Source organism: Mastomys coucha, unplaced genomic scaffold, assembly GCF_008632895.1.
Source record: "Mastomys coucha isolate ucsf_1 unplaced genomic scaffold, UCSF_Mcou_1 pScaffold12, whole genome shotgun sequence".
NCBI lineage: Eukaryota > Metazoa > Chordata > Mammalia > Rodentia > Muridae > Mastomys > Mastomys coucha.
Window position 1 is genome coordinate 1,581,892 of NW_022196894.1, and position 11,088 is coordinate 1,592,979.

The window sequence follows — 11,088 nt, forward strand, 5'->3', positions numbered from 1 at the left end:
ACCAGGCTGGCCTTGAACTCAGAAATCTGCCTGCCTCTGCCTCCCAAGTGCTGGGATTAAAAGGCGTGCGCCTTTAATACTGCCCGGCTCTCGCTCTTTCTTTCTTTTTTTCTTTCTTTCTTTCTTTCTCTTTCTTTTTTCATAGGGTTTCTCTGCATAACTAGTTCTAGGCTGCCCTAGAACTAGTTCTGTAGATCAGGCTAGCCTTAAAATCAGAGATTCATCTGCCTCTGCCTTCTGAATGCTGGGATTAAAGGTATGAGCTACCGCCACCTGGCAGGTTCTTTTTCTTTACCAGTTAAAGAATTAAAAGACAAGAAACATTTGAAAGTCAAACAAAGCCAAACTTTATCCAAAGAGGACAATTTTATAGAGTTTAAGAAGAAAAACTTGTAGGCACGTGAGGTATATGTCTCAGCAGCTGTCCAGAGGAAGAGAAGGAGAAGAATGCCATGTGGCTTGAGTTAGGCCAGTATGGAGGTTGGCATCATGGCAGGATGACTTAGGAGGAGGAGGGCTTGAGAGAATGTAAGGAAGCCCAACGTACCAGAGAGGCAGAGCATCTGAGAGGGAAACACACACACCCACCCACACACACACATGCACGCACGCGCACCCCCTTCCAAGTAGGCAGATCCAAGTGAAACTCAAGGCGGTCTGTAGACACTGTTCTGGGTGGGAATTGTGGGAAGAGAAAGTATGTTAGTAGGGCTGGAGAGATGGCTCAGAGGTTAATGACACTGGCTGCTTTTCCAGGGGACTCAGGTTTGATTCTCAGCACCCACGTGGTGACTTACCACAAACTGTAACTCCAGCTCCAGAGGGTTTGATGTCTTCTGGCCTCCCTAGACATCATACATGCTTGTGGTACTCAGGACATACATGTAGGCAACACACACACACACACACACACACACACACACACACACACACATCAAATTTTTAAAATAAACAGGATTTTTAAAGGTTTTTTTTTTTTTTTAAGTAAAGAGGAAAGCATTCTGCCTCCTTAGTGTGGCTTATGGTGTGCAAGCATTCCTAAGGGTTGTCCTGTGGTCCTGAGGAGGGGGGGCTCCTTTGCCAGATCTATCTGACTAGATTAACTCTTGTGTTTTGGGTAGCTTGGCTTATCTTTGTTTTTGTGTAGTTTTGATTTTGAAACAGGGTCTCTGATTTATAGGCAAACTGGCTTGAAATTCAGTGTGTAGACTGATCTACAGCCACTTGCTTCTGCCTAATCCCCAAGTGATGGGATTTAAAGGCACAGGTCCCCAACCTGACCCTGCTTTAGGTATCTTAGAATAATAGGTCTCCACTCTTTCTTCCTCTTGACCAGAAGAAACTCTTTTTTCTTTAGGATATAAGGATGGCTGGTGAGATGCCTCAGCACATAAATGAACTCATTGTGCAACTGCAATCGAGACTCTGAACCCACAGAGAGGAGGAAGAAGAGAATTGGCTGCAGAAAGTCTGGCCTACATGTGAGCACCATGGCCTATGCACCACTCATATCACACATACAGATGGTAATAACTAATTCAACTTTCCAAGTGACAGGTGTTCTGTGTTATAGCAAGTTCTGAGCCTGGGACCTTCCAGGCCAGTGTCACCTTGGAGCACAGCTTGTCCTGCAGTGCTGCCTGTCAGAGGCCGCTCTTTCTAGAGCTTCCTCCATGGCAGTGCCCAATGCAAGGTCCGGTGTCTGACCTCCTCAGGGGGCGTTGCCAATCTAGTAGGTGCCAAAGATTTGAATAGGTTTAAGGCCCTTCCTGTCTATAGTGAGAAGTGCATGTCCTTGAATCCAGAGCCGTGCTTCTTGGAGCCGGTGTGTGATCAGATGCAGCCACCTGGACTGTGTTATGTCCTTCCCCAAATTCATGTTCTTTGCAAGACCTCAGAATGGGTTTCTTTGTATGTCTGGGTTTCTTAGACACAATTAGTTCAGATGAGGTTATCCTAGAGCTCAGAGGATTGCAAACCTAGTCTGACTGGTGTACTGAGGAGAGGTAGGTACATACAGGATGGGCAAGGCTACACAGAGATGTTGCAGCCACTGGAGACGGGCAGCCACAAGCCAAGTGATATCTAAGATGCCCAACAGCCATAGGCACTCAGAAGCAGGCAGCAGACTGTGTGCCATGGACCGAGCCTAGATCCTTCTGAGATCTCCGAGAGCCTGCGTGGCTGGTGTGCTAGTTCTCAGAAGCTGATACAGCCAAGGCCAGCAAACAGCTCTTCACAAATAACTCTGAGGCCTGAAGTAACCAGAGTTCACTCCTCCGAATGCTGTTCAGAGAGGCTGCTCTTCTGGAGGGGTGATGTTAAATGATATGGCTTGGCACCGCTATGTTGATGTGGCGGGGCCATGTCTCTGTTCTTTGCTAAAGTCAACCAGCCAACATCCTCCATGACTCTAAAAGTTCTTTTTTTCTCTGGCTGCCAGGAGCAGGCTGCTGATAAGGCAAGTCCTGACTTTGCTCTTCCCTGTTTTAAAGTCTGATTCTCTTCCAGAGGTGCTATCCTGTTCAAGCTGGGCAGGTGGCAAAATGTTTTCGTCCACTGTGTAAAGTTTACCCCTGTATTATTTCAAATGCTGATTTCTCCATCCCACTATCTGGTTTCAGTCTGCACATGGCTTTGTTATATTTACTCTTAGAAGCTGCTGTCTCAAGTTTGTAGAAACACGGCTCCTCATTCATTCTCTGCCTTGCCAATAAAAGCAATACAAGGCTTTACAGGGAATAGGTGGGACTTCCGGTTCTAGGAGGGGTGAAGAAAGGAGGGAGCCATGAAGAAAGGCTGAGCAAGCATCAGAAGAGAGCTGGAACCAGAAAGGAAAGATGCAAGTAACATGGGACATGTCTGGGAGGAAGCCTGACCAGCCTGCAGGCTTGGAATGGATTGCTTGGTATTTGGCTCAAGGCAATTTTAATAAATCTTAGTCTCTCTGGGTGGTTATTGGGAGCCAGCAAACGCAAAGAAATACATCTGCCAGATTAACTTACTATTTACTCTTATAATAAAAATGATTCATATGTTAATAATTCATGTTTGTCTGTCTCTGTATTGGACTGAAGCTGATATCAGGAATTATAGTGATCATACCTCATTCATTGAGGAAAGTCCTCGAAGTCAACCCACCATGACTAGCCTCACTAGCTAGCTTGCTCTGGGGATCCTGTATCTGCCATCAGAGGCTAGACTTACAAGGCCGCTGCACCTACCTTGCATTTATGTGGCTTCTTGAGATCTGAAATCTCCTCCCTATGCCCATGCATCAAGCACCTTAGTTGTTGAGCTATCTTCCCAGTCCCCCATGTCCAAGATCAGTTGTTTTGAGGGAGACAGACAAAAGGCAGGCACATGGTGAAGAGCCCAGAGAGCCTGATGTTGCTGTGCATGGACGGAGGGCACTGAGCCATGAAAGAGGAAAGGAGAGCCCCCTGATGCCAGACAACATCTGGATCTGTGAGTGTGGAAACGGGAAAAGCAGGCAAACAACAATGACAACAACAAACCAAGACCAAGCTGGGCATTGCTGCTACTGCCTTTAACCCCAGCGCTCGGAAGGCAGAAGCAGGCAGATCTCTGTGAGTTCAAGGCCAGCCTGGTCTACAGAGCAAGTTCCAGGATGTCCAGGGCTACATAGAGAAATACTGTCTTGAACACAAGCAAAAATAAGATCAAAACAATAAAAAGAAAACAGGACCAAGCCATAGCAACAGCGCTGTCTCATCCTTTGTCAGATGTCCTGCGTCCATAAGGCACACAGCCAAGTTGGAGGCCGGATGAGACCAACGCTACATAAAAGAAAGAATCAGGTTTTTGTTTGTTTGTTTGTTTTCTGGGGATTGAGTAGAGTCTGGCACCTGCCTGTTACTATCAGGAACAGTTTCCCATGTGTGCACACATTCAGCTTTGCAGGCCGGTGGGCCACAGGCGAGTCCAGGAGCTGCAGAGCCTTCATCCTCTTGTACAGACAGCATCCTGGCCTTGGGGTTTGGTCTGGGCCTGCTGATAAAGCTGAGGCATGATGGTTCATCTGTGAGCTGGGGAGAAATCTCAGGAAAGGGTGGAAGAGAGTTATCAGTTGCGGGGCTGGCGAGATGGCTCAGTGAGTAAGAGCACCATCTGCTCTTCTGAAGGTCATGAGTTCAAATCCTAGCAACCACATGGTGGCTCACAACCACTCATAAAGAAATCTGGTGCCCTCTTCTGGTGTGTCTGAAGACAGCTACAGTGCACTCATTTATAATAATAAATAAATCTTAAAAAAAAATTACCAGTTGCCGTGGGCATGGGCAGGCCCGCTTGTGTTACAGCATTTAAATAAAATGGATGATCAGTATCTACAGTCCCAGTCAAAGGCAAGACAGTGAAGGGGACATAGGGATATGAAGGCAGAGATGCTGGGACAATTATCCCTCGTATTTGTGGGCTCCAGGAGATTTAAGTGTTACTACAAAGGCAACCTCAAGCTTCCACAGTTAACTAGACAACTGTTGTGCCTCCACCACAGCCATCACAGAGAGAACAGACCATCATATATGTTTCAGTTGAGTGAACTCCAGAATTAACCTTTAAGATTTCATGTAGCCCGGGCTGGTCTTGAACCTTGATCCTCCCATGTCCACTTTATACAGGGGCTAGAAATTGAAGGCTTGTACCACTATGCCTTTTTTACATGGTGAGGGACTAGAACTCAGGGCCTTGATCTTGTCCTTCATCAACTGACTGTTTGACTTTTATGTTGTGTGTGTGTGTGTATGTGTGCGCGCGCATGTGTGCACACATGTGTGTATGTGTGTGCACATGTGTGTATGTGTTTGTATGTGTGTGCATGTGTGTATGTGTGTGCACATGTGTGTATGTGTGTGCATGTGCGCATGTGTGTGTATGTGTGTATGTGTATGTGTGCACACATGTGTGTATGTGTGTGTATGTGTGTGCATGTGTGCATGTGTATATGTGTGCACGTGTGTGCATGCACATGTGTGCGCGTGTGTGTATATGTGTATGTGCGCGTGCGCGTGTGTATGTGTGCATGCTCGCGCACGCACATGTGTGTATGTGTGCGTGTGTGTGCACGCGTGTGTGTATGTGTGCGTGTGTGTGCACGCGTGTGTGTATGTGTGCGCGCTCGCACACGCACATGTGTGTATGTGTGCGCGTGTGTGTGCACATGTGGTGTGCACGTGTGTGTGTGTGTGCATGTGTGTGTGTGCGCGTGTGTGTATATAAGCTGTGAACATGATGCTGGAGATTGCACTCTGGACCTCAGATCCTATCAGCTGGGTTGCATTCCCAGCCCTCAGTGTGCTTCTGGCATCCCTTGAGAGGATGCCTTTATCTTAACATTGACCTGCCAGCACAGGCTCTCCTCCCTTCTTCCAGCCCTGGTTAGTAACTTAAGCCTTGTTCAGCTCAGTCACTAACCCAGCTCAGATTCAGGAAGGATGGGGTGGGCATAATTCTTCTGTAATCCGTTTATGTGAAGCCGACCTCTCCCAAACCTGAGAGCCTGTCTTGGTAACTTGGTGTTGATGAAGTGATGCTAAGGAAATCCTAAAAGGCCAATAGGTGTTAGGCTCTGGTTCCTGGTTCCCTAAGAAGAGAGCAGCCTCAGAAGCATGTCAAATTCACCACTCGATTGCCAGGCACAGCTTCTGGGCCTGACAACTTAAGAGGGATTGTGGTAAGGTATCCTGGGCACAGTAGGGGAAGATTAGGCGAAAGGAGAGATTTAAAAGATCAGTCCCACACCTCCACCACTGGTTTTCTGCAGGGCCCAAGAACATGGGATTGGTTACTTACTAAAAATCTTAATGACAGGCTGGAGAAATGGCTCAATGGTTAAAAGCAATGGCTGCTTTTCCAGAGGTCCTGAGTTCAATTCCCAGTAACCACATGGTGGCTTACAACCTCTTCTGGTGTGTCTGGTGTGTCTGAAGACAGTGACAGTGTATTCAAATGTATAAAAAATAAGTAAATCTTTAAAAAAAAAACCTTAATGACATATCTCTTTAAACTGTTTTGTTTTTGTTTGGTTTTTCTTTTTTCTTTTTTTCAAGACAAGTTTCTCTGTGTAGTCCAGGCTGTCCTGGAACTCACTCTGTAGACCAGGTTGTCCTCAAACTCAGAAATCTGCCTGCCTCTGCCTCCCAAGTGCTGGGATTAAAAGCATGCACCACCACTGCCCAGCTAAAAAATTTTTTAATCTAGCATGCATTTATGTGTGCATGCACTCTTGGCTGTGTGAAGGTCAACGGGCAGCCTTCAGTGGTGGGGTCTAGTTTCCCTCTGTTGAGGCAGGCTCTTTCTCGTCTCTGCTGCAGTGCTGTCTAGTCAGGCTGGCTGTTGGGCTTTTGGAGTCTCCCATCTCCAGGTAGGAGGGCTGGAAATATAGATACACACCACCACATCCAGCTTTTTAAAATGATTTATTTGTGTATAGGGGTGTGTGGGTTCTGTGTACACCAAGACATATGTGTGGAGGTCAGAAGTCAGTTTGAGAGGGTGAGTTCTCTACCATGGAGGTTCTGGGGTCAAGTTCAGATCACTAGGCAAGTGTCTTTACCCCCTAAGTCATCTTGTCAGATACCACATCTGTTTGTTTTGAGACACAGTCTAGCTAATAGGAACTCACAGAGGCCAGCCTGCCTCTGCCTCCCACGTGCTGGGACTACAGGCATGAGCTGTCTTGCCCCGCCCACATCTGGTTTATGTTGAAGGGTTGAAATCGGGTTGTCAGGTTTGCATGGCTGGTTCTTTTCTGGCAGTTTGAGACAGTGTCTCATGTAGTACAGGTTAGTCATAGATTCAGTATGTAGCTAAGGATGACCCAAGACCAAAGATGATTCTCCTGCTTCCACCTCCCAAGTGCTGGGATTTCAGGTGTGTGTCATGATGTCAGATGGCTCCACACATGCTAACTCCTAGGCTGTGGGGTGGCTTGATTGTCATGTACAGGTGTCAGCAGCCTTTCCCTTATGGCAAAGTACCTTCTGCATTTGGATTGAGTTGGGAGCTTGTTTTCTATTCTAAAGCCTGATTCAAGCAGTGTTCACAGTGTGCCACCATCCTTACAGATGGTGCCCAACCCTTATGCAGTGTTCACAGTGTGCCACCATCCCTACAGATGGTGCCCAACCCTTCAGCAGCGTTCACAGTGTGCCACCATCCCTACAGATGGTGCCCAACCCTTACGCAGTGTTCACAGTGTGCCACCATCCCTACAGATGACGGTGCCCAACCCCTAAGAATGTTCTAGAAGATCTTTTCTAAAATGCTAAAGCATTTAGATAATGTCGTGAGTCAGTGGGAAGAAGTAGGAGGGGGAAGACACTCCAGGGAGGGCCAGCTGTGCCTTCTGATGCTCTGGGACACGCCTCTTGTTCTGTGACGATCTAACCTTGGAACTCCAAGTGATACTTGCCTGGCACTAGGTGTGACAGGCACAGCATTTGGCACTCTAAGGGCATTATATTCACACTGTGATTGTCACACTGAGCTAGGCACTCTTATCCCTGATGTTACCGAATAGGAAACTGAGTCACAGAGAAGCCATTTGATGCAGTGACTTACTTTGTTCAGTGACACAGAGCACAGCAGCCTGTGGTCCAAGTCACAGTGTGAACCAATGGACAGTCTGCACTGCCTTCGTGCAATGCTGGGTCTGCACACAGCATGCCTCAGGGCCTTCAGAGTTCTGTGCACAGGATGTGGAAATCAGCATGTGTCACCTCTCACGGTCACAGGCTGTTCTCAGCCTCACTTCCTCCTCCAGGAAAGATGCCATGTTGTTATCAGAAAGACACGCCTTAGCACTGGAGAGCTTGCTGCGGTGTGAAGGTTTTCCTTAGAACACACCTTGCAATTTATCTTTTATTCTTTTTAGTTATTTATTTATTTATTTTTAAAGATTTATTTATTTATTATATGTAAGTACACTGTAGCTGTCTTCAGACACACCAGAAGAGGGCATCAGATCTCATTATGGGTGGTTGTGAGCCACCATGTGGTTGCTGGGATTTGAACTCATGACCTTCTGAAGAACAGTTAGTGCTCTTCCCCACTGAGCCATCTCACCAGCCCCCTAGTTATTTATTTTTATTTAAAACGTTTAAGGGGCTGGAGAGATGGCTCAGCGGTTAAGTGCACCGACTGCTCTTCCGAAGGTCCTGAGTTCAAATCCCAGCAACCACATGGTGGCTCACAACCATCCGTAACAAATCTGACGCCCTCTTCTGGAGTGTCTGAAGACAGCTACAGGGTACTTACAGATAATAAATAAATAATTTTTTTTAAAAAAAGTTTAAATTACGTGTGCGTGTGTGTGTGTGTGTGTGTGTGTGTGTGTGTGTGTGTGTGTGTGCTCAACCCATGTATGAGCTCAGAGGATAACTTGAGGAGTTGAGTCTCAGTAACGAAACTCAGAGTATCAAAGTTGACAGTAGGTACCACTGAACATTCTCACTGGTCCTATTTGAAAAAGACGTTTATTTGTTGTGTCATATATACATATTATGATTCACCTGAATGCATATGTATGTGCACAATTTGTGTGAGCTAGTACCTGCAGAGTTCAGAAGAGGGTGTTGGATCCCCTGGAATTGGCACTACAGACAGTTGTAAAGTGGGAACCGAACCTCCACAACAAGTGCTTTTAACTGCTGAGCTCCTTCACCAGCTCCCTGTTTTATTTTTCAGTCAGGGTCTCATAGCCTGGGCTGGCCTCCTGTCCCCTATGGAACCAACGATGACTTGTCATGTTTCTGCTCCACTCCTGAGTGCTTGCCTTGTAGGCGTTTATGAAGTGTGAGGACTGGACCCCAGGCTTCAGACGTGTCAGCTAAACACCCTACTCACCAACACTCCCCAGCCATCACACTACAATTTAACTACCACTTTACCACCATTAAGAAATGGGACCTTGCCGGGCGGTGGTGGTGCCAGCCTTTAATCCTAGCACTTGGGAGTCAGAGGCAAGCGGATTTCTGAGTTCAAAGCCAGCCTGGTCTACAGAGTGAGTTCCAGGACAGCCAGGGCTATACAGCCTTGCCTTGAAAAACCAAAAAAAAAAAAAAAAAAAAGAAGAAGAAGAAGTGGGACCCCAGGTCAGGCATGGTGGCACACATGTAATCCCCAGTACTTGGGAGCCTGAGGTAGAAGGGGTGTGAGTTTGAGGCTAACATGGGCCACAGTGCCAGACACTATTTTAGGAAAAACAAACAAACAAACAAAAACAAAACAAAAAACCTAAACAATGACAACAAAACTCGAAGCAAAATGACAAATGGTGAGGTGAGTCTGTTAGGAGGAGACCTGGTTGTGGGTCCTCCTGGTAGAAGCCATGCCACTCTGTCAGGTATGTGTTTGTTATCATGGTGTGCATCTGTCTTTCTCCAGCCTTTATTCCAATTTGTGCCTCACACATCCTTGCCCTTCTGCTATGTTATGAAGCAGTGTACAGGCCTTCACTTGATGCCAGTACCATGGCCCTGCACTTTACAGACTCCAGAACTGTAGGCCAAATAAACCTCTGTGATGGTTTGACTACGTATGGCTCTCATAGATTCATGTATTTGAATGCTTGACCCACAGAGAGTGGCACTATTAGAAGGTGTGGCCTTGTTGGAAGAAGTATGTCACTGTGGGATGGGCTTTTAGATCTCCTATGTTCAAGCTCTGCTCAGTGTGGTACACAGTCTCCTGCTGCTGCCTTTGGATCAAGATGTAGAGCCCTCAGCTCCTTACCCAGCACCATTCCTGCCTGGATGCTGCCATGCTTCCACCTTGACGATAATGGTTTGAACCTCCAAACCTGTAAGCCAGCCCCAATTAAATGTTGTCCTTTGTAAGAGTTGCCTTGGTCATGGTGTCTCTTCACAGCAGTAAAATCTTATCCAAGACAACTTCCCTTACTTATGAATCACCTAGACTCTGTCATTTTGTTATAGTTGCAGAGAACAGAGTAGGACACTGGTCCATTCAGGATTTGTGTTGATTGAGATAGGGGACTTGGAACAAAGATCCTGAAGTTATCCAAGATTGTCCTTATGCCTGAGAAAACGAGATTCCACTCCAAATAGGGCATGGTGGCACACACTTGTGATTTTAACACTCAGGAAGTAGAGGCAGGAGGATCTTGAGCCCAATCTGGACTACACAGCAAGATCTGACACACGGCTGGACATGTGCCTTAAATCCCAGAAGCAGGCAGGGTCTCTGTGAGTTCCAATCCAGCCAGGGATACACAGTGAGACCCTGTCTCAACAACATGATCTGACACACGTACACAAAAGACAAAAGACTCAGCTGCAATAGAGTGCTTTATGTATTCTGCTGACATCTGGGCCACCCCACTCTCCAACCCTGTCATCCCTGGCCCTGCTCTCTCAAGACATTTAAACACCGAGAAGTGGTGATGGGGTTATAGTTTGTCACTTTCCTCAATTGCCCCCTCAGCCTGTGACCCCTGACTCCAGGACTTAAGAAACGCTAAGGGGCCTGCCAATTCTCTGGACGTCAGGGCCGGTAGCACCTTCGTGGTAGTTGCTTGCTGGTGACTGTGTGGATGGATATGGCTCTCCATTGTTTGGGTAGTATTCTGGATGTGCGTCTCCATTGTCTGGGTGGTATTCTGCCAGGATGTAGAGGAAGCCACCGAGGGCTGCGACTGCGGTGGCTGTGTTGTGGCAAGAACAGCCATCTGTTGGGGTGGGAGCAGGGAGAGGTCCTGTGTCCAGCACAATCCATCACAGATGCTATGTGAGCCCCCCAGCCAATCTTCCAAGTGTGCCTGTGTGGGCATGCTGATGTTCTGTACAGAACTCAGAAGCTCATCAAACATGCTGACCTTTGCTCTTGCCTCTACAAGTAAGAGGGCTCATCAGTGGCTCAGGCCTCTTTCCACTGAGAGCAAACAGGAGTAGTTCAGTAGTAGAGCACTCAGCTAGGAGGCCCAAGGCCTTACTCCCTGGTCCTGGGGGAAAAGAACCACCACCAAACAGGTGAGAGACCTGGGTGTCTGGGTGGTGGGTAAGAGAGCAGGTGAGAGCCCTGAGTGTCTGGGTGGTGGGTAAGAGA

General features: G+C 47.2%; 1 protein-coding gene and 1 long non-coding RNA gene across 3 annotated transcripts in view; one reads left to right on the forward strand and one right to left on the reverse strand.

Moving 5' to 3' along the window:
• LOC116084549 overlaps positions 1 to 1,552 on the forward strand; it is a 4,158-nt gene extending 2,606 nt beyond the window's left edge. Inside the window, exon 2 of the long non-coding RNA XR_004116155.1 lies at positions 1,358 to 1,552. This is a non-coding gene — a long non-coding RNA (uncharacterized LOC116084549). The remainder of the gene's footprint in view (positions 1 to 1,357) is intronic.
• An 8,766-nt stretch (positions 1,553 to 10,318) lies between these two features.
• The window catches only part of CUNH16orf89 (chromosome unknown C16orf89 homolog), a 12,893-nt gene continuing 12,123 nt past the window's right edge, over positions 10,319 to 11,088 (reverse strand). For both annotated transcript variants that reach the window (XM_031364613.1, XM_031364614.1), the window contains exon 8: positions 10,319 to 10,711. In XM_031364613.1, coding sequence (XP_031220473.1) covers positions 10,491 to 10,711 — 221 coding nt within the window. In that variant the 3' untranslated portion in view covers positions 10,319 to 10,490. The remainder of the gene's footprint in view (positions 10,712 to 11,088) is intronic.